At 47.8% G+C, this 23,706-nt stretch overlaps 4 protein-coding genes across 6 annotated transcripts; 2 read left to right on the top strand and 2 right to left on the bottom strand.

Annotated features, from left to right (window-relative positions):
- The first annotated feature begins 41 nt into the window (after positions 1 to 41).
- Positions 42 to 14,263, top strand: ZSWIM3 (zinc finger SWIM-type containing 3). Its single transcript, XM_033095310.1, has 2 exons — positions 42 to 406; positions 11,843 to 14,263. The coding sequence occupies exons 1-2, from the start codon at positions 252 to 254 to the stop codon at positions 13,776 to 13,778; spliced, it is 2,091 nt and encodes a 696-aa protein (XP_032951201.1). The 5' UTR covers positions 42 to 251; the 3' UTR covers positions 13,779 to 14,263.
- An 877-nt stretch (positions 14,264 to 15,140) lies between these two features.
- Positions 15,141 to 19,479, top strand: ZSWIM1 (zinc finger SWIM-type containing 1). Of its 2 annotated transcripts, none has more exons than XM_033095314.1 (2): positions 15,141 to 16,005; positions 16,953 to 19,479. In XM_033095314.1, the coding sequence occupies exon 2, from the start codon at positions 17,097 to 17,099 to the stop codon at positions 18,465 to 18,467; it is 1,371 nt and encodes a 456-aa protein (XP_032951205.1). In that variant the 5' UTR covers positions 15,141 to 16,005; positions 16,953 to 17,096; the 3' UTR covers positions 18,468 to 19,479. The 2 variants fall into 2 exon arrangements, with proteins under 2 accessions (XP_032951205.1, XP_032951206.1); XM_033095315.1 differs by having other exon boundaries at positions 15,962 to 16,154.
- Positions 19,480 to 19,622: 143 nt separating this feature from the next.
- On the bottom strand, positions 19,623 to 20,715 carry SPATA25 (spermatogenesis associated 25). Its single transcript, XM_033095318.1, has 2 exons — positions 20,661 to 20,715; positions 19,623 to 20,274 (listed from the first exon to the last, which is right to left on the bottom strand). Exons 1-2 carry the CDS (start codon positions 20,713 to 20,715, stop codon positions 19,643 to 19,645), a joined length of 687 nt encoding a protein of 228 aa, XP_032951209.1. The 3' UTR covers positions 19,623 to 19,642.
- NEURL2 (neuralized E3 ubiquitin protein ligase 2) lies at positions 19,623 to 23,674 on the bottom strand. Of its 2 annotated transcripts, none has more exons than XM_033095317.1 (2): positions 22,716 to 23,674; positions 19,623 to 21,918 (listed from the first exon to the last, which is right to left on the bottom strand). In XM_033095317.1, exons 1-2 carry the CDS (start codon positions 23,455 to 23,457, stop codon positions 21,872 to 21,874), a joined length of 789 nt encoding a protein of 262 aa, XP_032951208.1. In that variant the 5' UTR covers positions 23,458 to 23,674; the 3' UTR covers positions 19,623 to 21,871. The 2 variants fall into 2 exon arrangements, with proteins under 2 accessions (XP_032951208.1, XP_032951207.1); XM_033095316.1 differs by having other exon boundaries at positions 19,623 to 21,904.
- Between the last annotated feature and the right edge of the window lie 32 nt (positions 23,675 to 23,706).

The raw sequence follows: 23,706 nt of genomic DNA, 5'->3' as shown, positions 1-23,706 counted from the left end.
GAGGGGGCGGATCCCCGGCACTGGGTAATAGGGGTTGAATTTCATTTCCCCTGTCAGGTTGCAAAGCCGCCCCTAGTCCATTTAGCCCACTTAGGCGTAGGTTTCCTTCCGAGCTCCATAGCAAGCCACCTAATTGGGGCCGACCCTGAAGGCATCGTGGGCCCACGCCAGCCTGTAGACCCTCATTGTAACCTCTGACCCCTGGTGTTCATCTTGGGGCCAGTCCCCTGGTGTGGGCTGAGGGGGCAGCCATGGAGCTGGGCAGCTGTTTCAAGACCTACGAGGACTTCAAGAAGTGTTTCAGCGCCTACAAAAAGGAGAACAGGTGCTCCTTCATTCTCAGGGACCGCGTCTCCGTCCGCTTCCACAACCTCAACCATGGCACCTCCATCCGCGAGGACATCCTGTAAGGGCGGGGTGGGGGCGGGGAAGGGGGGTGGCGAGGAGGCCGCTCACCCCCCAGGAGGGTGGCCTGGAGGAGGAGGGAGTGCATTTGGGTCCTCGTTCCTGTGAGCTTTCAACAGGCGCTCATTGAGCACCTTCGGGGTGCCTGGTGAAAAGGGAGCAAAACCTCCACAGGCATCCATTTCTGACCACCCACTTCACCTTCACTCACTCACATTCATTCACTGCGTCTCTGGAATTCATAACTTAAGTTTGTCCCATTTTCTGAGCACCATCCCAGACACAAAATACCGCCTTCGCAAATGATAAAAATGCCTTGGCCATCATTTCCTTCATCGGTCTCCTCTTTACAAAGCATTAACAGCAGTCAGTTGTTGGTTAGTTCATTCATTCATTCAGTTATTCGTTTTGTAAATAGTTCTTGAGCTCCTGAGATAAACAGCCGTTTTTCAAACACTTTCTGTGTCCTAGGGAGCGTTCTCTCATCTGCGCATGCTTTACCCCACGGGGCAATATTGAGAATTATAGCTAAATGTTATTTTTCCTATTTGGCAGATGAGAAAACAGGCTTAGAGGCTAAGATAAGGGAAGCAGAGAAAGGCTTCATGCTGGAAGTAATGGTTTCTACTGGGTCGTGAATGAAACAAAGGGCGAGAGTAGGAGTTCAGTGGTTAATTGAAGTGGTTAATTGCCAAGTAGCATGAAGGAGTTTGACCAGAAGGAACTGTGCAGACAGAGTTATGGAGTTATGGAGCAAAGGTACAGATATTTGAAAGAAGGTGGCATGTTTGAAAAACTGGGATGCCATACTTGGCAGGAGATGAAGTCAGTTGTAGTCTAGGTACCATTGTGAGGTGTTGGGACTTTATCCTATGCCAGTAGCATCTTTCTCAGCAGTGAGACTAATACAAAAAATGTCCTGCTCTCGGGATGCATACAGTCTATGTCAGATCCATAAAGGAGCCTCCCATGGCCTTCAGGATGAATGAAGTCAAAGCCGGTAAACCTGGCTCACCAGACCATCTGACCCTTTTGACCTCTCCATCTTGCATCGTGTGTCCATCCATATCAGGTCTACTCCACACTCAGCCCAAGTTCTAACCCCACAGCGTCCTGGGCCTTATACTTACCATGTCCACTGGTTAGAATAACCTTGCCCATCCACACATTCTAGCTCACTTTTCCTCAAATGTCAGTCATTTGTATACTATCATCTCCGTACTACACATCCTATACTACAATTTATTTAACATTTTGAAATTCAGTTTTAATATTCAAAGGAACCTGTTTTAGACCCAACCTAAGCAATAATATGTAAGAAGTAACAGGATAGTGGTTCCCAAATGGTATATATTTATAAATAACTTAAATATTCTTGTGCAAGCTGCGGTCATTTTAGATCTCTTTTAGTCATTTGGGAAACTCTGTTTTAGCTAATTAATTCCTTTTCCTTCAGATTTCAGCACATTTTCCAGGAAGGCTTTAATTCCCGGAAGCTTAGATCAGGTGCTCTTCTGTGTTCTGAAGCACCTGTTATAGCTGTCACAGCACCTGTTACTCCTGTTACAGCATATTGCTTTGGACTACAGTTTACAGAGGTTGCCATGGGTTGGCTGAGCTCTTCCCAGGAGGGACTCTGGTTTCCCATTATTCTCACTGATTAGCACAGTGCTACTTGCGTAGGATCAAGTCCAAACGCCTCACACTTGCACCTAAACACCTTTCAGGTGACCAACCATCCCCAGCTCTAGCACAGGGCTTGGTGTATAGCAGGCATTAAGTAATTGTTGAATGAATGAGTCATCAAGTGCTAAACATGTGATGCAGGGAAATAGGTATAGGGACTCACAAGGGAGAAAAATCAGTGTTCTATTTGCTGCTCTAACATCACCGCAAATGTAGTGGTTTATACACAAATTTATTATCTGACGGTTCTGTAGGTTAGAAGTCAAACCCAGGTCTCACTAAAATCTAGATATCAGCAGGGCTGCACTCCTTTCTGGAGTCTCTAGAGGAAACTCCGTTTCCTTGTCTTTTCCAACTTCTAGAGTCTGCCCTTGTGACCACAGACTCAAAAGGGGTCCGCTGGCTTGGACACATCCGTGCCAAAAGAAAATACAAGCAAGAGTTTGCAGCAAAGAAAGTAAAGGTTTATTTAAGGAGTTAGCTCCGAGTCCAGAGACATAGGTGATCTATTGACCTCAAAAATCTGGCTCCCCAACGGCCTCTAGTGGCTAGGTTATATAAGAGGAAAATCATTAACCAGAGTTACACTATGGGAGTTGGGGCTAAGGACGCTGCTGATTGGTCGAGGCTAAGGCAGGTCCTTGTGTCAGTCATGGCATTGTTCCATCTGGTTTCCAGGGAATACGGTCCATGGGGGCCATCACTTTCCTGAATCCGAAGTTGAAACATAACTGAGGCCACGGTGTTAGCTTTGTTTCATTAAAACCTCATTCATTGTTTGAGGTTTAGTTATTATATCCTAGTCATGGTTAATAGACCTGAGGCTTTATTCTTAAAAGAGTTTGATGTTGATCAGAAGTTAATGTCCTAAGGGCTTAATGATTAAAAGGAGTGGACATACAGTACGTATATGTACATATAGGAGGATCTGGGGACAAAATGCAAGGGTTTCGTAATTCTCTCAGGCTGAGCAAAACTAGCTTGGATTAAAGCAGAAGGCATGCTAAAGAAATGGCAGTTCTTGTGCAGTTGGTTACGCCCTCACTGCTTGGCTTATGGTCCCCATCGTCCATCTTCAAAGCCAGCAATGGCTGGTTCAGTCCTCCCATCACTCTCACCTGTTTCTGTCCTCCTCTCTCTCCCTCTGGCTCCCTTTGTCTGCCACCTTCTTCTGCTTTTAGGACCCTGTGATTGTATTGGACCCACCCCGGAAATCTAGGATAATTTCCCTTTAAAACAAGTCAGCTAATTAGCAACCTTAATGCCATCTGCAATCTTAATTCCCCTTTGCCATGTAACCTATCATATTCACAGGTTCTGGAGATGAGGAAGTAGACATCTTTGGGGGACCATTTTGCCCACCACAGGAATATTAACGTCCTGGAGCGGGAAACGGTGTGAGTTAGTGCAGATGTTAACAGCATGTACTTGGGATGCCAAAGAAAATGTATACACATTTTTTTTTAAGTTTTTTTTTTTTTTTTAAGATTTTATTGGGGAAGGGGAACAGGACTTTATTGGGGAACAGTGTGTACTTCCAGGCCTTTTTTCCAAGTCAAGTTGTTGTCCTTTCAATCTTAGTTGTGGAGGGTGCCGTTCAGCTTCAAGTTGTTGTCCTTTCAGTCTTAGTTGTGGAGGGCGCAGCTCAGCTCCAGGTCCAGTTGCCATTGTTAGTTGCAGGGGGCGCAGTCCACCATCCCTTGCAGGAGTCCAGCCGGCTACCTTGTAGTTGAGAGGACGCACTCCAACCAACTGAGCGATCCGGGAGCTCAGTGGCAGCTCAGCCTAAGGTGCCGTGTTCAATCTTAGTTGCAGCGGGCGCTGCCCACCATCCCTTGTGGGACTCATTGAACTGGCAACCTTGTGGTTGAGAGCCCACTGGCCCATGTGGGAATTGAACCGGCAGCCTTCGGAGTTAGGAGCACGGAACTCCAACCGCCTGAGCCACCGGGCCGGCCCCTGTATACACATTTTAAGAGATGCTATCTATGCTAAAGCAGTAGTTCACCGTAATCAGAAGTGTCTAGGGGTGGCCAATTAACTCAGTTGGTTAGAGCGTGGTGCTGGTAGCACCAAGGTTGCAGGTTTGTTCCCCGCATGGACCACTGTGAGCTGTCCTTCCTAAGAAAAAAAAAGAAGTGTCTCGACGCTGATGGTAACCACTTTGAGCATCTCTTGTAATTGCAGAAGTCACACGTGACTTGTATTCATCTTTTGTTATCGGTATATATTATCACAATTTTAATACAGCTTTTTCCTTTCTTAAAATGTGTGTACATTTTTTTGGCACCCTCTGTACTTGAGGCAGTGAGGAGACCTGCTTAGCAAGAAGGAAGATTTATACTGGAGCAGCAGAAAAGCAAACTGGTGGGACTCGGATAACAGATGAGAAGGTTGGGGTTAGTTTCATTTTTTTGTTTTTGAAGATTGAACAATATGAAAAATGAATTTGTTTTTGAGAGGTTAATATAGTCATTTAATTAAAAACAAAATTTGACACTATACAAAAGAGTCTAGAAGTTAGTGTCCTTTCCACTGTGTTATCTAGAGGCAACTGCTGTTACCTTCCTGAGATACACTGAGCCTGAACAAGCATATCTTGTATATGTGTATGCATCTTTTTTCTTTTTAACAGTGGCTACATACTGTTTATACATGTCATTCTGCATTTTGCTTCTCTCAGTTATCACTGTATTTTGGAGATTATTCCATATTCCTTATTTCATTGTATGGGCAATTTAATTCATTGATTTTAATAATTGTTAACTGAAAACTTACTTCATGCTAGTGTCTGGAGATACAGTGTTGAAAAAGATCAATTGGGTCCCTGCCCTCATGGAGCTTCCCCTCCAGTCAGGGAGACAAATATTAAACTTTAATTACAGACATAATTATTTCCTTAAAATCGTAGTGAGAGCTCCCAAGGAAAAGTCCGGACGGCTGGGTGGAGAATGACAGGGAACCTTAATCTGGTGGGTAGGATGGGGTGCTGGTGACACTTGATACCAGTGCAGGCTGCAGATTAGAAATAAAAAAGGCCGTCCCTGGCATTCTGCAGCGGTAGTTTAGAAAGCACATTGACCTTCATTCTTTTAGTTGGTCCTCTGAATAACCTCATCAAAGGTAGGTTTTGTTATTCCTGTTATGAGTTAATATATATAAAGTGCTTACCACAGTGCCTAATAGATAGAAAATATTCCGTAAGTAGTAACTGCTATTCTTATAATATTATTATGCAGATGGAAAACATCCAAGAAAAGTTGAATGCTAAAAGGACTAATAGTTTCTACCTCTGCTTTACCTGAAGGCTCAGAGTTTCCAAGTTCTACATGCTTGAGCAAAAGGCAGGAGACAGGTTAGATACCGTAAAGGGCAGGCCAGGAGCAGGAACTGAGGTCGCCAAGACTTGGATGAGGAAAATAATAAGAGAACCTAGAACAGAAAGCACCCTCACCTTCAAAATCACCGCGTGTGAGCTAGGGAAGTCTGAATTTGGTACAGTTACAGCCAAGAAAAATGAGAATGGGCAGAAAGGAGGGGGGCACGTTGGAGCAGGGAAGAGGGTATGGTTTCAAGAAACTATTAAGACAGCACGTGGGTGTTGGAGCTCAAGGTCAGACCCAGCCTGTTTATCGCCAGAGGTCTTCACTGCCCTATTTAACCACTGAGCTGTACCCGCTTTTTAATTCCACTGTTCCTTTATTCATTCAACAGACGTCTAGTAAGAAGTAAAATGTTTATCGCCAAACACTGAGCTGGGGTACGAAGATGAGTAAATTGTGGTCTCTGCGTTTGAGGACAACAGTAGAGTGTGAGCTAGCTTATGAGGAAGTGAATTCATGAGCAGCCCAGGCCTTTAGCAGAGATGGGTTGACTGCCTGTTGGGATGTTGTAAAGAATATTCTTGGATCATTTATTGGAACTGGCTCTGTGCAAAGCACACAGTGTTGGGCTTTTTGAGTGGTGTATGAATGTGTGGGATCAATGCTTCTCTTGTGGGACTGGGGGGTGGGGGGGGGAAATGTTTTTAGGACATAATTTAGCAGAATGCAACGTTTCCCCGCAACCAGTTACGCATACTACTGGTGGACAGGTGAGATCATTTTAATAGTAAGTATTTATGTTAATATCGAAACATAAAGATCCTTATTAAATAAAGTGAGCTGATTTAAAGAAAACCATTTGAAAATAATAAAGCAAATGTTATATGGGCAGTTATGTAAAAGGTGGTTTGTGATTCCTTAAAGTTCAGGAAAAGCTGGCATAATGGTTAAAAGTAAGAGCTTTGAAGTCAGAAGGATAGGCATTAGCCCGGACTTTGGGCAAGACTTAATCTTTGCCACACAGTTTATTCTTCTGTCAAATGAAGAGGATGTGGTGATTAAATAAAAAAATACATAGTGGCAGAAGCATAGTGCTCAGTAAATATTTGCCTAAGTCGTAATTATAGTACATGACAGAAAGTAATAGGTATTTTAAGAGCCAAAGAAATGTGCTGTGGTGGTTACCACTAAAGGACCAAAAGTCTCAGGCAATGGGAAGATTTTGTGATTTTGTACCCAGTTTCCCTCCCCATATTTTTATATATGGCTTTTGTGGGGTTTCTTGTTACGTCTTTTTGGGGATTGATATGCTTCAAACAGTCCATGAAGTATTTTGATGTGTCTGTCCATGGCGCCTCAGTTTAATAGCGACCTTTTAAAAACACTTCTTTGGAATGCATTCCAGACACTCTGCTAAGAACTTTACAGGCATTGTTTTCTTTAATCCTCATCACACCCTTTGAACTAAGCCCCGTTATCTGGGTTTTCATTTTCCATGTCTTCATAGTCACGAGGCTAGATAGGAAAGTAAATATCATAAAAATCTTGCAAATGCACTGGCCTCTTATAAAGTGAGTCACGACGTAATCATTCCTTCCTGCTTATGCATACAAGTCCCATCAACATCTTTGGTAGTCAGTTTCTGGCTAATGAATAGATGTGTTAAATATCAAGATAATACAATGCAAATAAAACTAATTGCAAACTTGCACATTGCCCAAGAGCTATAGGACTTGGCGAAGTCCTGAAAGTAATGACACAGAGCTCCTTATGTCACCGGCAGCCTTACACCAGTTAACAAATAAGGAAGAGAAATCAATAAGGATGATGATATGATATGAAAAGCCAAGGATTTGCATAACAAAAATTAAATTAGGCCCTTGGGAAACGTGATGAAGCCCAGGAATATTTTGGTAAAACTGATCTTTACATGTTGCAAAAGGGAAACAGGAAATAAAAAGTATCATAGTGTTTGGGGAAAATATATACCAGGAAAAAAAAACAAACAGTTGATGCTTTAAGTCATTCTTTGATTATTCTAAGAATTGGCATACACTCACCATTATAACTTACATTTTGTTAAATTTCATCATTTTAGTCTCATTTTTTAACATACAGTTCCACTTAAATCTTTTTTTCCACTATTTACTATGATATGTTGTTTCTGGAGATGTTTTTGGCTGCAATTTACTGAAAAAACCATGACTCAAAATGCCTTATTTCTTAGAAACCCAGAGGTGGGCTTTTGAAGGTGATTGTTTCAATGGCCAAGGCTGTTTGCTGCTTTCCACACTGCTATCCTCGGGTCTCAGCTTTGCCCTCAGGATGGCTTCCCACATGGCACAAATGCAGGAGTCACATCCAGAAGAAAAAGCCTTCCTTGGTATCTCGCAGATTTCCCATCATGCTTCTTTGCCCAGAACTGGGCCGTCTCCATGCCCATCCCTAATGAGATTACTGTAGTCGGCTTAGCCTAGGTCTGAAGTACTTAGCCATGTGGGAGAGGAATGGCAACCTGAATAAAGTTGGCCTTCTGTTAGGGAGAAGGGGGCTAGGGGATGTGGGGTCAGCAGCTTTTGGAATGAATTCTTTTTTAGGGGTACTGATTATTCTTGGATCACATGCTGATTATCCATAGACCAGCACTCTTGTTATCTTCATATTCGTAGGTTAGGAATTGGAGGCTTAGAGGACGTGAAGTGACTTATCCAAGTTCACACAACTAAGTGGTGAAGCTGGAATTTAAATCAGATCTTCTGACTCTGAGTCTTATTCCTAACTCAAGGTATAGTGTCTAAAATGGCTTTACTCCGCCTATAAAAATCCTATTGCTCAAGGGGCAGTTTACCCACAAGGACACAAATCTTACGTAAAATGAATCAAAAGCTTTAGTTAATCTATTCCAAGTCCCATAGTCAGAGTGAATGCTATTCAGTTATAAGTATATCGCTTGTACCTCTGTTTAATCATTCACTTAATCTTGACTTTCCTGGCCATCTATTTAATAATCTCTCTGTTCACTAGACTGGGCGTAGAGACTATCTAATTTGTGTCTCTAGCCTTCAGAGCAATGAGTCTAGTGTTTGGTACATACTAGGGTTTAATAAATGTTTGAAATTAAACAAAGGACTTTTCCAAGGTTATGGGAAGAGTAGTAGTGCTAGGACTAGAAGCCAAGTCATCTGACAGAACTCTCCCAGTGACATTCCTAGTATACTTCTTGTTATAGGAAAACTTTCCGTGTCATACAGTCACTCAGGAATGTTCACTCACTATGTGTGTTTAGAGTACCTAGTCTGTGCCTGGTACAGTACCAGGCACTGGGAGGCACACTTAGGGCAATACAAACAGCTACAGTGTAGATGAGAAGGAAGCAAGACTGGCCGACTCCCTTTCTGCAGATCCTGATTGAGCTCTCTTAGATATAAGCACTAAGGAAGATTCAGAGAAGTGCGTCAGCCCTGTATCTGCTGGTTCTGTATCCATGGATTCAGCCAACCACAGATCGAAAATATTTGGGGGAAAAAAAAAACTTATGTTGTTGTTGACATGTGCTGTGTAGTTAGGCCTATGAGGACTGATGGTTGTGTCTATACTGAACATGTACAGACTTTTTTTTCTTGTCGTTGTTCCCTAAACAATGTAGTGTAACAACTCCTTGCATAGCATTTACATTCTATTACATTCTAAGTAATCTAGAGTTGAATTCAGCTGTACAGGAGGATGTACATAGTTTATGTGCAAATATGATGCCATTTTATATAAGGGATGTGAGCATCTGCCAATTTTGGTATTCTTGGGGTTCCTGGAACCAATCAATCCCCTGGAGATACAGAGGGATCACTGTATAAAACCCCATCCTTGAAGGGAGTCTATGCTTTAACCTGGGAGACAGACAGAAGTATAGGTTAAAAATAACTACAGTGCTCAAAGAATTCTTACAAAAGAATGTATATTTCACTGTATGTGACTTATATCTCGCTAAAAAAAGATTAAAGGTAGCAGGCAAAAAAAGAACAGGTTTCAACCTAGTACTCCTTCAGTTTGAAAAGCATGATGCCAGCAAGGACAGTATGTTTAGAGATCTTTATGGAGCTTATTGAACCTGAACAACCAATGTGTTGAGGGTCAAGTTAAGGAGGGTAAAAGGAGAATTCAGAGAAAGGAGAGATATTTTTAAAGAAGAGAGTCAGCATATTGGTTAACCACGCAGACTGTAGCCAAGCAGGCTTAGTTCAAATCCCAGATCCTTCGGTTTTAACTGGAGGATTAAATCCCCGATTCTCATCCTTGAAAACCTCTTTAAGCCTGTTTCCCCATCTGTAAAATTTGGATGCTAGAACCCTTTTCATGTGAGGGACTAACATGTAGCCTGGAGTAAAATAATCCTTAATACATGTAGTAGTGGTAGGAAAGAATTTAAAAGACTTGCTGACCTATTGGATATAGACATGGAGAAAGAGGAATTAAAAAGAATGCAGGGTTTCCTGCACCCAGGAGGTGCAGTCATTAATGGAACCAAGAGAAGCAGAAAGAGTTTTATGATTGGCATTTGCCAGTATCTTTTCTTTCGACTAGCTTTACAATCATATGCTAAGAGCACATAAAGTCAACATAATTTGATGCGCTAGAGTTATGCTAAGACGGGAAGCCAGCAGAAGGGGAGGGCCCAATCTAAAGGCTTGTGAAAGTCCCCCTAGAGAAGTGGGTGGCTGCTCATTGTCCTGAAGAATGAGTAAGCTCTGAGATAAAGGCAGGTGGGAAGGGCATTCCAGACAGAGAGACAAACGTGAACAAAGACACAGCTGTAGATGGTTTGTCTTTCTAGGGCATAAAAACACAAGATGGTGAGGGGGTAGAAAAGTGGCTGAGAGATGCAGGCAGAGGCCACACAGCAGCCACCCCTCACTGGCCTTGCCGTACTGCGGGGCTGCTTCCAGGCTGGGGATGATGTTGCCGCCCCAACACTGTGCACACAACACGTGCTGGCTTTTCAGCCTTGGGCCCCTCCACCCTGTGGTCCTGGCATATCCTGTTTTTCTAAGCTTGCCCCACAGGGTGAGCAAACAGGACCAGCTGGATTAGGGTGTTTGGAAAGGGGTTGGTGAGGTGCCCAGGCTATGTCATGTCATGTCAGGGGCTGAGATATTTTCTCTCCTCTGGACTTTGGGCTGGGACACTCCCTGAGGAGGAAGGGACGTGACAGTTTCACCCACCAGTGGTCCATGAGTCATTCTTGAAGTAGATCGTTGATAAGGATCTGCTAAAGGAATAGCATTGTGTTAGGTGCTTGAAATACACTGAGGAATAACTCTGTCTTGCCACTTGAAGACAGCCCCCATCCAATGGGGAATGTACTGCCTAAACACCCAAGAGAATGTTGCAGGCATAGGAGCTATGATAACTGTAGTTAGCTTTTACTTAGAATAAATAAAAGACCGAACCAGGCTCTGGGTTAAAGATTATGTCTGTGGCTTATTGAATTCTCATAACAACCCTAATAAGGTCGTTTCATTTAATGAGGAGGAAACTGTATACAGAGAGGTGACGTGACTTGGCAAAGGTCAAACAGCTTCTGAGTAGTGGAGCCTGGATTCAAATCCAGCATTCAGCCTCCAGCACCCCACTGTCTAACTTCTGGGTATATTGCTTTCCAGAGAATCTGCTAAGCCTTTTCTTTTAAATGAATGCTAAGAATTCAAGGAAAGGGCAATTACTGTGGCTTGAGGGCATCCACAAAAGCTTCCTGGAGAAGGCAGCACCTGATTTGGGCCTTGAAACATGGGTTGAATGGGGATAAGAAGAGAAAAAGAGCAGATATTCAATGTAATTCCCTCCTCCTTTGACTTATCACTTTGTGGCTATAATGGCAAAGCCGGCAGGTACCCTAAAGATCTTCTAGGCCAGGGGTTCTCAAAATCTCTTCGGATGTGGACATTTTTCTTTAAATGAAAGATGAACAGAGATCTTCCCTTTTAGAGAGGAGGCCCAGACACAACCTTACCTCTGAGAGCCACTTTTATCTTTGCTGTGGAGGAAGCAGTGGCTCCCAAAAGGCAGGGATGAAGGGGACATTTTAAATAGGAAGTAACCAGCTAGGCACTCTGCTGCTGCCTTATATCTATTTTCCCTCGTGTCTTGCCTTAGATTGAATTGTTGGCAGCTACAGATGGGCAGCAGAGACTGGATGAAAGGAGTTGAGGCTTGGAACTGCTATAGGTGAAAATAAAGGGGGTTTCAGTGAGTTAGGGTCTGGAAGAAAAAGCCGAATACTCTGGGCCTGGAGAGTGAAGCCTTCCTTCCCTCCAGCCTACACTGCACTGTGCCTCCAGGAAACAGATCAGCCACTATAAGTCCCTACAAGCCTTGTCTTAGAAGAGAAAGGGGGTGGTTAGAACCTTTCTCATTGTCACCTCTACCTTCCCTAGATATGTGCAGGTGAAATTTGTCTGTGTTCGGACCCAGTCAAACAGAAAGAGAACACCAGAGGCAGACCTGTGCCCAGCATACCTGCTCCTGCGGTACAATGAGAAACTGGATAGACTATTTATCAGTGAACTCAACACCCAGCATATACACGTGGACGCCAAAACCGCAGGTCCTGGGGGAGACACCGATGACAAACCTCAAAAGACAGTTTGCCTGCAGAAACCCCAGCCTGTGCAGCCCACATTCAAGAAAGAGCCCAACGGGGTTGACAAGTCCCCAGTTGAACCATCATTTTGCTTAGATCAGGTCCAAGCAGCCTCAAAGGCAGAGCAAGAAGGTATCACTGCTTCGGACCTGCCTAAGATCGCAAAAGTGATGAAGAACTTTCTTAAGGTGGACGAGGGTTCCATGGCCTCACTCAGTGTAGGCAACAGCCAAGACCTGGACCGGCTCAGCTTCCAGAGCAGCAAGATGAACAACCTGTTCATCCGCTTCCCAGAAAACCTCTTGCTGCACCGCGTGGAGAACGCCCAGGGCCACATCCTCTATGCTTTCCTGGTGGAGAACAAGGAACGAGAGGGTCGAGTGGTACACTTTGCTCTGCTCAAGGCCGAGACAGCCATGTCTGTGGCCAAGATGCTGAGTATCTTTACAGAGTTCAACTCAGACTGGCCCAAGATCAAGGTGGTCTTTGTGGACCCATCCTTCCCTCATCGAGCCGTCCTGCAGGAGATCTTTCCTGCTGCCCGCATTCTCCTTTCCATCTACCATACGACCCGGCTCTTGGAGAAGAAGTTGCAGCGTAGTACAGCAACTCTATCCTTTAAAAATCTCATGAAGGAAGCCCTGCGGGAGGCTGTGTTTGTCACCTCTGAGGCCAGCCTGCAAAATCTCTGTCAGATGTCCCAAGTCCTACTAGACGAGGAACTCTTCAGCTTCCTGCAGGCCCACTGGTTCTCCTGTGAACTGCTGTGGTACATGCATGTCAGGAAGGGCCTGCACGCGTGTAACACCTACATGGACAGCCTAGACATCGTCACCAGCAAGGTGTCAAGCCTCTTTCGGGAACAGCAGTCCCTGCTGGACTGCATCCTCCGCTTTGTGGATTACATCGACTTCTTTAATACCAAAGGTGTGAAAAACTTGCCCACAGCTCCTCCCAAGTTAAAGCGAGCCCGGCCAGCAAGCACGCCGCCAAAGTCCAAGAAGGCTTTTGGAATCTGTGGAGGGAGCTTCCTCAGGCTCCCTGTGAAAGACACAGAGCCATACGCACAGCAGATGGAGCTGCAGCAGCAGCCACAGGTGCAGCCCTCCCAGGGTGGCATGCTAGACACTTTGCACCAGAGTGGCTCCGAACTGGCCTATAAGCTGTGCTACAATGAGTGGGAGGTGGTGCAGAACTCTACCCACCTGGTGGACATGGCTGGCTCCTCAGTGGACGTTCAGCTGCTAGAGGACTCTCACCAGGTTAGCAAAGATGGCTGTAGCTGCAGCTGTTCCTTTCAACAGTGGTACCACCTGCCGTGCCGACACATTTTGGCCCTGCTGCACACCAGCCAGAAGCCTGTGGGTGAAACCATGGTGTGCCGCCGGTGGCAAAAGAGGTACCAGCACCTCCTGGGGCCCACTGGGGAGCTCCGAGACCCTGTTGTGGTCCCAAACCCAGGCCAGCCTGGGAAGCAGGGACAGAACGACATGATTCAGGACCTAAGCAGGGAGCTAGCAAACCTGCTAATGCAAAGTGAGGGTGCAGAGCTGGAGGAGCGCTTTTCCACCCTGCGCAAGATTGTGGACATCTGGGCAGACCCGCACCAGCCACCTGAGCCCACTCAGCAGCCAGGGGACTTCAGGGATGTGGGCCGCCTCCCTTTTCTCTGGGGAAAACAGGAGGAAAGGGAGGGACTCCCTCTTGCTGGAGCCACGATTCATGATTGAAGCACATGCACTGGCGCATTGGACCACAAACCCCTCTACCTGGAAGTCTGAGCACTCACCGTAGGCAGGACATGCTAGGGGTCAGCATTTTAATCAGTGTCTTCCTAGGTAGGGCTAGGAAGATTGTTGCAATAGGGGGAAGGGGAGCCCCACTGTGTGACAGCCCTTTGAACCCGCCCTTTTCTGCCCTACCTTAGGTATTCCTAGGGAGCCTCATTCATTGTTCAAGGCCAAAGTTGTCTCCATGTTGAAAGGTCATTCCTTTTTCTTCCCCAACCCCTGAAATCAGATCTTATTCATTTTACAGAGATGAACCCCTGCCCCGGGATAGGGTGAGACACAGTGGACCTGGTAAAAGGGCCTGTTTTCAGGGACAAAGGGAAGGAGGGTGATCCTTGGCTGTTTACAAAGAATCTGTTATTTGTATCTATTTTTATTCATATTAAATAAAGATTTTTTTAAATAAAATTAAAAATAAAGGGAAATATGTGTTGCTTGAACAGGAAAGGAATCTAATGGGGGTTGTGAAGGAAAATGAAACCTGACGCCTCAAATTCAAGGATTTAACAATCCACCACTTACTTTATCCTCTTCCTACCAACCAAGCCGTCAACATTGATTTTAGGCTGCCTCGTATTCTAGCAGCGTTAGGCAGGGCTGGAGGAATGAGTCGCGGGAGACCAAAATTGGCCCTTTAGAATTTATTTGGTGGGTTCGAGCTGCGGGAGGTCAGGTTACAAAAGACCATGACCTCTCCTAGTAAGAGGGGTATAGAGTTTTACAAGGGAGGGTGAAGAGGCTGTTTCCTCTTCAGTGCTTCACAAACAAGCAGGGAGCAGGACAACATGGCTTCTAAGATAAGATGGTTTCTATTCAGCACATTTTGGGTGGTTTCTCCAGGCCTAAGGTGGTTTCAGCCTGTAGTGGCATTTTCTGTTGAGTTCGGCTTTGTCCATTTGGGTTTGGGGGTAGGGTAGAAGGTGCAGTGAAACCGATTATCGCCACCTTTGCATATGTTAGGTAGATTTAACTTGGAGCCAGGAGTGGATCCCAAAGAGATGCAAAACCTCTCTCAAGTCACCGGGCCAGCACTGGGCCGATGTAAATAGAAACCTTGAAACTGGTCTGCAGAGTAAATGTACCAGAAGCAGAATCATTAAGAGACAAAGAAAGGAAAGAAAGCTTTCAAAAAGACCAGAGATCCAAATCTTAAAATAGAAGATTTAGTGCCACCATTAGAATCCCATCTTAACAAGCAGGAGGAGACCAAATAGACAGGAAGGGAAAAAACCTGAATCCTAGACTCAACTGAGCCTGCAGCTTGCCGGGGGACTGTGGGAAAGTCCCTAATTTTTTTGACCCCAGGTTCTTCATCTGCAAAAATTAGTGTTTTGGCTTGTTCCAGTCCCAGTTCCCCCTCTAGATTTATAAAAACAGAACATTTCACTGCAGTTATAATCATCAACACTGACTTTTGTTGTTGCTACTTTGTAATCTTAATCACCTGGAGCCTGGTAGCCACCCAGCTTTCCAGGATGCTATCTTCAGGGGAACTGAGGTCAAAAGATGGCAGTCGGTCTTGGTTCTTGGACTAGTTCACCATGACCTTAAACAAGCCACAGTGCCATTCTGGATCTCTTTCTGTAAAATACCAGGAGGGGTTGGCTGGGCAACATCAAGCTCTCTCAAGGAGATCTGGACATCCTCCGATCTAAGGTTCGGCCCCTGACTCCTGACCTAGAGTCAGAATTTGAGACCTAGGCCTCTGTTTCCCCAAGGCAGAAGACCTTTTACATCTACATATGCACCCTTTTCTGCCCACCCCACCCCTGTCCCGGGGCTTTGGAATTTGACCAGAAAAGAAAAAAAATTCATTTAACACTGCTATTTATTTTCATTTTCGGCCTCTGAGGGAGTTTCCATAGTAACACGCCCTTCCAGTCATCTCCGCAGATGGGAGGTTCCAGAGTTCCAGCCTCAGGACTCAGACTCGCCTCGAGGCCAGTGTCCTCAGGCTTTCATTGGTTACCGCCAGCCGAGCCCCTCGTAACCCTGGTAACAGCACCGCCCACGCCGACGATTGGTCTGCACACCAAAGCCCTAAGGCGAGCTCCTCAGGCGATTGGCCCGAGTCACGGGAAGCTGGAGCCGCGGTTGGTGAACCTAGAGGTCAGTCAGAGTCAGACGGGCTCAAAAAGGGAGAAATGGCGACAGAGCCAGGCTGTGGGTGAGTGATTTCGAAAGGGGTAAAAGTGTGACGACTACGGTCAGCCCTGACACAGCTCCCAAAGGGGTGAGAGGTTGACTTCTCTTCTGGCTCCGGCCGGACTCCGTATGGGATTGTCATACAACAGCATTTTCCCACCCAGGCTAGAGGTGAGAGGTCAGAGGCCCCGTCCTCTCCCTGTCCCCGGTTTTTGGGCCTCAGGTACTTTCTTTGGAAAGCAGCCAGGGTCCCGCTACTTACAGAATAATGGTGGGCAAGTCACTTAACCTCTTTGAGCCTCAGTTTCTCATCTGTAAAATGGGGACAATAACTTGCTTTGCGGTCAAATAGAGGAAACATTGCATTAGAATTTTGCGGTTCATAAAGGGATTTATATAGAGACAGGAGAAGCTGTGTACGTTTGTTAACCCCGTTTTATGGTTGAAGCGATTGAGGCTCAGAGGGTGTCACTGACTTGCCCACGATCACACAGCAATTTGGGGGCAGTTGCTGTTCTGTTGCATATGCCAGGACCAGATGAAGGAATGGATGCCAAGAAGTAATTTGTAAATATAAAGTTCTGTACAAATATTTGAAATGCTTTAAAAAAGAAATCTATGCAGCTCTGGCCTTCATGCCCATTTAGATCTTATGGAACCAAATCTTTCCAAGGCTGGCTTATCAGTTAGGGCTTAGCTCCAATGTCATCTTCCCTTCCCCCAGAAAGGACTTACCTGACCATTTTCGCTAAAATATTCCTCCCTCCCCGTTTACTCTCCGTTACCCAGTTTTGTGGTCTTTGTAACCTTCATTATCTGATATGTCCTGTTTATTTGCTTACATAGTTACTATATATGTCCCCTAGAACAGTGCTGATACATAGTAAGTATTCAAGAAATACTGTCTGGATGAATAATTGAAGAGCCAAGCCCCATACTGTTTCCTTAAACCTGTGTTCCTCTCCATAGGCCCATCTTTGGAACAAGATCTGGGAACTACAGTCCAGCCTCAAGCCTCAACTTAGTTGGAGCTTGAGAGACTGAGAGACTCCTGGACAGCAGCCTTGCAGAGAAATATTTTGACCTTGGCATCTAGACATCTCCCGTCCCCCCATGGCCCTGACAATGCTGAATGAGCTCCTGATTGAGGACCCAAGCCCACCTGTGCTGCTGTACCAGGTTAGTAAGACTGCCAAGCTAGATACCCTCAACTATCAGAGCTGCTTTATGCAGAGCATCTTTGCCCACTTCCCTGAGATCTTATTTATCCACCGGACCTATAATCCAAGGGGCAAGGTGTTATATACCTTCCTTGTAGATGGCCCTCGGGTACAGCTGGAGGGTCATCTTGCCCGGGCAGTCTACTTCGCCATTCCTGCCAAGGAGGATGCTGAAGGCCTAGCCCAGATGTTCCAGGTGTTCAAGAAGTTTAACCCAGCCTGGGAGAAAGTCTGTACCATCCTAGTGGATCCCTACTTCCTCCCCCTGCCCACCCTAGCTATGGAGTTCCCCGCAGCTGAGGTCCTGCCCTCAGCCTTCCACATCTGTAAGTTCCTCCAGGGCAAGTTCTATCAGCTTTCCCTCGAACAGCCTGTGGAGCAGGTACTCCTGACCTCCCTGCAGAGCACAATGTGCTCAGCCACAGCTGGCAACCTGAGGAAATTGTACACACTCCTGAGCAATTGCATCCCCCCAGACCAGCTGCCCAAGCTCCACTCATACTGGCTGCTTAACGACCGCATCTGGCTGGCCCACCGCTGGAGGAGCCACGCCGAGAGCAGCCGCTACTTCCAGGACCTGGAGGTCACCACCCGAGTCCTCAGCCAGTTCTTTGGCACCACCCCATCTGTGGAACAAGGCATGACCTCCCTACTCCGATACATGCAACAGAACTCTGGAGACATGGCAAGCTTCAGCCTGGGCCTGAGTCCCCAGAGCAGTTGTGCCCCTTCAGGCGTCAGCCCCCAAAGCCCCAAAGTGGAGCAGTTGGTAGAAGCCTGCATCCAACACTCCCTCCACGCCATCTGCACAGGGCCAGCAGCCCAGCTCTGCCTGGGTGAGCTTGCCGTGGTCCAGAAATCCGTGCACCTCATTGGCTCTGGCTCAGAAAAGGTGAACATACAGATCCTGGAGGACACCCATAGGGTGCAGCCCCAGCCCCCTGCCAGCTGCAGCTGCTACTTTAATCAGGCCTTCCACCTGCCCTGCCGCCACATCCTAGCCATGCTCAGTGCCCGCCGCCAGGTGCTCCAACCCGACATGTTGCCGTCTCAGTGGACAGAAGGTTGTGCTGCCAGTCTAGACCACATCCTGGGCAGCAAATGGAGTGAGACCTTGGATAAACACTTGGCCGTGACTCTCCTCACTGAGGAGGTGGGTCAGCTCTTGCAGCACTGCAGCCAGGAGGAGTTTGAAAGGCGGTATAGCACCCTGCGGGAACTGGCCGACAGCTGGATCGGCCCTTACGAGCAGGTCCAGCTGTGATTACTCTCAGTGCCCAGAGATGCTTATACACATATACACACTCATCCACTCCACATCTCACACTGTTGTACTTCTATGAGCCCTCGTTCCAGGAAAGGACAGGAGTCTTCTCTTCTACTGCAGCCTGCTACCTACAGTGTATCTACTTCCCTAAGACAGGAGTCAGCAAATTTTTCTGTAAAGGGCCCCACAGTAAATGTTTTAAACTTTGCTGACCACATACAATCTGTTGTATATTCTTGGTTTTTTTACTACCTTTTCAAGGTAAAAACCATTCTTAGTTCAAGGGCCTTACAAAAACAGGTGACCCTCTGCTCCAAGATAAGAGATAGGAGATACTGGGTGGAGATCAAGGTCTGGGATAATAGCTTCCCCAGTCGTGAGATGACTCACCTGACCCACAGAGGAAGAGGCCCCCTCAGGAGGTGGTTCAGCCAGGTTCCCAGGCTTTTTACCCTCCCCCAGCCCTTTACCCCATCCTGAGGTCATTAAAGTTGAATGTTGTTGTCTACTACAGCACTTGTCTAGTTTTTTGTCTTGTGGAAGGCACTGTAGGAAATATCATGGAAAGAATAGAGACTTTGGAGTCTGATACTATATGCAAATCCTGGTTCTTTACCTGCCTGATTTTTGAGGTCTGGTCTGCCCTTTACTAGCAATGAGACTTCAGGCAAGTCCCTTCTCTAAGCCCCAATTTGTTCATCTATAAAAAAGGAGATCCTCACAGCACTGGTAAGATTAAAGGAAAGTGGGCATGGAATGGGCCTGACACTCAGGTGCTCAAGTAAGTGTTAATTTTCCTTTCTGCCTATGGTCCCATCACACGCCCTCAACGGGATGGGAAATGGAAGGCAAGAGGAAAATTCATGTTGCCTAGGACTTTGTACAAGAAATTTGATCAAGTCCCAAAACAATACAAAAGCCTCTCTACTCTCCAAGCAGGGCCCCCTATCTCAGGTAATTTTCATTGTAACTACTCTGATAAGATCTGTCTCCTGATTTAGTGGTATTGGGAGAAACTTCCTGGGGTCTGGGCCCTGATGAAGGACTGGTATTCATCAGGGTGGCTCAAACAATCACCCTAATTCCCATCCTTGCCATAGGCACCCCCACCCCTGTCTGCCCAAAAACCATACGGAGAAGCCACCCTATGTGTCTGGTGCTATTTCATCCAGCTACAAGCAGGAGCCGGGAGGCTGGCCCCTCCTGGATCTCACTAGGGGCATCTGCCCAGAGGCTGTGTGGGCATGCGCCTGCTCCCACTGTGCCCCCTCCATAGCCCCCTCTGGCTCCGGATGGGCCATCATGAAAGCTTGAGCTGCCCGGATCAGGTCCTCTTCCCGCAGGCCTGGGACAGGCACGGTGGGGATGCCAGCAATCATCATGGCCAGAGTCAGGATGCAGGTGTCAGGCTGGGGGCTGGCCTCCTTCCCCCGGGCCTCAGAGGGCACTGACAGAACCCCAGCTGACAGCCCACATAGCAGCAGGGGTGCAGGCCTGTGGGGGCCACCCAGGTGGGCAGCTCTGCTTCTGGAGCAGCCATCTTCCCAGCCCAAGCTCTCCGGCTGCCTCGTGGGAGGGAATTTGTGGCAGTATCGGCCGTACTCCTTCTGCCGCAGTGTCTCCCAGCTAGCCCCCCCAGGGCAGCCCCTGGCTTCCGGCACTGCCAGCGCTGGGCCCCAGGCCTGGGCAACAGGTGCCACCTGCTCACCCTTCTGGCTCAGTGGGCCTAGTCCACCAGAGGCCACCACCACTGGCTCTCCAGGGCTATAGAGGCCAAGAGACGAGCCTGGAGAAGCAGCCCCACCTGCAGAGACAGGAATGAGACGGAATGTTATTCTTGGTCTCTGAGGAGGAGGCCCTGAGGGGCAGGGCATAGCAGCAGGGCACTGGGAACAGGATCAATTAAGAGCAGCCCAAGAGGAATGTCTAGTGGTTGGGAACAAGGTTTTACTCATATCCACACCCCTGATCCCCAACACTGAGTAAGTGATGGAGAAGTGTTTGTTGAATGAATAAGTGAGCAAGTGGGTAGTTATTGGCAAGCATTTGGGGAATGGGTTTTCTTTGAAGAGAAATGACTCCAGGGCCAGTCCCGAAAGCCCAGCAGAATCTCTACCTCCCCAGAGTCAAGAAGCAAATACTCAGGGGAAGTTGTGGAACCCACTCTAGTTCCAGGAGCCCCTCTCTCACCTTGGCTGGAAGGCAGAAGACCTGGATGAGTTTGTGGAGACATGAAATAAGACATGGCTGCCCCAAAGCCCCTGTTTGTAAGGGAACAGTCATCTGCCTCCTGTCGTACCCTAGTCACCCTTCTAGAATGTCACCTCATAGTCCCTCCCCTTTACACCTGGGACCCACCTCACAGCACTGACCTGTTCATTCTAGAACTTCTCTATATGACAATGGGATGGGGTTAAAAGAGTGCTGGACCAGGGCATTCCAGGTTCTTGCCTTTACCTTGGCCATGTCACCTGGACAGTTTTGTTCCTTGATACCCTCATCTGTAATGTGGGGATAATGACTGCCCGCTGCCCCAGCAGAAGTTGTGAGGATTAAGTGAGATCGTTTGTATGGAAGCAAATGACCAGAGATACAAATAATGGAGTCCAGGGCTTTGTGCCCTGTACTAGGAGAGAAGGAATACTCTGCATCCATTCATTTGCTGTGGACCTGGACAAATACATTCCCATCTCTGTGCTTCGGTTTCCCAACTGCAAAATGAAATAGTTGGTCTAGGGCGCTGGTTCTCACACCGGGCTGCACATTAGATTCTCCTGGGAGCTTTTAGAAATCCTGATGCCCAGCCTCGTCTCAGACCAATTAAATCAGAATCCCGGGGTCAGACCCAGTTATCAGTATTTTTCAAAGTTCCTCAAATGATTATAATATGTGCCAAAGGTGAGACCTCTGTTCCAGGGAAATGCTTCTCCACCCTGGCTGTACATTAGAATCTCCAGGGAGCTTTTACAAAAAGAACAATGTCTAGGCCTAATCCTCTGACAAATCTCGTGAGAGTCTCTGGAGATGGAGTCTGGAGCATCAGCACTCTTACGTATCCCAGATAACTGACGAGAAGCCAGGCTAAGAGCCACTGGTCTAGGTGATGTCTAAACTGTTCTCTCTTGCTCTGACCTGCTGACCCACAGTGATTCTAAAAGTGCTCCTCACTGGCTTCAGGGGCAAGGACACCCTCCAATGATTAGCACCAGCTGTCTTTATTTCTGGTCCTGGCTGTCAGCACATGGCCAGCTTCAGACCAGCCACAGCTCCGGGGCCAGGACATGCTCCTGGGCCCTGCTCCAGGGTGGCTGCAGGCCTTCACTCATACTTGCAGAAATCCTTGAGTCCTTTGGGCAGGTGGAGCCCATCAATGGCCAACCGGTGCACCACACTTCTCTGGATCACGAGGCGACACAGAGTCTGCAGGGACGGCACTGTGGAAAGAAGGCTGTCAAAGGCAAACTGAACTGAGGGTGGGTCTGAGGCTGAGACCCAGAAGATCTAGGTCTGGGTCCCCCACTTTGTTGTTAACTTGGGCCATTCCCTTCCGCTCTCTGGGCCTCCCCTGCTTCATGGGGCTGTTCATGTGGTAGAGATAAGCATCTCTTTCACAACACTTTTCCAATGCTGCAGCCCTTTTTCTATAACACCCAGCACTCCCTTGCCCCTCCCTTAGCAGCTTCTGGGGGCAGGCATAGTGTCTGATTTAGCTATGCAACTTGAGCCTCCAGCGCAGGCCTGGCACAGAGTGGGTTCTAGCTCACTGAATTCATCAAATGTGATCAGAGGTCTAAATAAAGGGCTTACTAGAGCTATAATGAATCAGGTCTCAAGATTAAGAAACTCAGTTTGGGTCTGTGATACCTTTAAATTGGTATGCCCAAATTTATGAGCAGGTACCTACTAAAAGAGCACACAATTCTCAAAGAGGCCCAGAGTCTCAAATCAGCTTAGAATCCCTGACTTAGGTTAATACAGAAAATACTGTAAAAACCAGAAGGCAACTTGGAGGGCATCCTAATCAATCACAGCCAGGGTAAACTCACAGATGGGTAAGCTGAGGCCCAGAGCCAGGGAATGACTTGTCCAAGATCACAAGCAGAGACAGAATTTGAAGTCAGATTCCCCAACTTGTAAATTAACGCTGGGCAGCTCAAGGCCATGCTACCCGGCTTGGGAGCCTAGCAAGTTCCTGTCCCCACAGTGGGCCAGGAGGGGTCGCTGCCCAGGGGTTGGGATACCTACAGCCATACTCAAGCTGGACCAGGCGCACGCTCTTGGTGGAGGCAAACACGTCCACCACTGCGTAGAGGGGCTGGGCGGCTGGCAGCCCCCGGGCGCTGGGGCCCATGTCCTCGCCGTTGATGACAATGTGCATGTCGGCCGTACCGTCCGGGCGTGGGCAAAAGAGAACGCCCAGGCGGCTACGGCGCGCGGTCGGAGGCAGCACATTCAGCTCATAGAGCTGGTCCAACAGGTGACTGTAGAGCCCCGGCCGACTGCGGCCCACCAGGCGGTCGCGGGGAATGCGAAACTGCTCAATGCACAGATACGGTTCCACCAGGAGGGCTGGGGGTCGGCTGGGGGCCACTGCCTCCGCCTCTGGGCGGCCCTCGCGGGGCACGCGGTTGTGATGGCGCGTGATAGCGAAGACCCAGGTGTGGCCGAGGCTGACCAGGTCGGGCAGCGAAAACTCGGGCACGGCGGCCAGACTGGCGGGGTCTAACGCAGTCAGGCCGAGGCGTAGGTGGCCGCACCAGCCTAACTCTTTCTCTTCGATCTCAACCAGGAATACCTGGCCTGGAGCCAGCGGCTCGCGACTGAAGCACACGCCGTGGGCGAAGCTCTCCACGCGTGTGGCCCGTGTCCCGGAAGGGTCCACGCGGATGTTGGCACCGTGCACCCGGTGGAAGCGGGTGGGAGGGGGCTCGGGGCGCGCGGGTCCCCAGGGCGCACCCAGTTCCACAGGGTCGAAGACAGCAGCCATTTCCCCTCCCCGAGTCAGGCCCGCAACTCCGGGGACTATTTTGAGCTGCAGGCTCAGAAGGTGACCGCGGGGGCACCATGTAAGGTATTTCCCCCTGGACTCCCTTCCCCGAGGCTCTGCCCGGGGGTCCTAGCGCCGCTTGCTTCGCCATCCTGCCTAGAACGGGACCGCCTCGGGGGCTGGGGGTATCCTTGCCATCCACACCTGGGTCATCTGATCGGGGGAGCCCAGGATATGACCTGCGAGGCC

This window comes from Rhinolophus ferrumequinum, chromosome 23 (genome assembly GCF_004115265.2).
Source record: "Rhinolophus ferrumequinum isolate MPI-CBG mRhiFer1 chromosome 23, mRhiFer1_v1.p, whole genome shotgun sequence".
NCBI classification, from domain to species: domain Eukaryota; kingdom Metazoa; phylum Chordata; class Mammalia; order Chiroptera; family Rhinolophidae; genus Rhinolophus; species Rhinolophus ferrumequinum.
Note: the sequence above shows the minus strand (reverse complement) of the source record. Positions and strands in the feature narration are given on the sequence as shown.

Excerpts from the sequence above, each read along its gene's own strand:
- ZSWIM1 (XM_033095314.1), top strand. The coding sequence starts at position 17,097 with ATGGCCCTGACAATGCTGAATGAGCTCCTGATTGAGGACCCAAGCCCA.
- SPATA25 (XM_033095318.1), bottom strand. The coding sequence starts at position 20,715 with ATGTCTTATTTCATGTCTCCACAAACTCATCCAGGTCTTCTGCCTTCC. Across the intron at positions 20,275-20,660 it reads TCTTCTGCCTTCCAGCCAAG|GTGGGGCTGCTTCTCCAGGC; the intron begins GTGAGAGAGGGG and ends CTGTCTCTGCAG.
- ZSWIM3 (XM_033095310.1), top strand. The coding sequence starts at position 252 with ATGGAGCTGGGCAGCTGTTTCAAGACCTACGAGGACTTCAAGAAGTGT. Across the intron at positions 407-11,842 it reads TCCATCCGCGAGGACATCCT|ATATGTGCAGGTGAAATTTG; the intron begins GTAAGGGCGGGG and ends TACCTTCCCTAG.
- NEURL2 (XM_033095316.1), bottom strand. The coding sequence starts at position 23,457 with ATGGCTGCTGTCTTCGACCCTGTGGAACTGGGTGCGCCCTGGGGACCC. Across the intron at positions 21,905-22,715 it reads GGTCCAGCTTGAGTATGGCT|TGCCGTCCCTGCAGACTCTG; the intron begins GTAGGTATCCCA and ends TTCTTTCCACAG.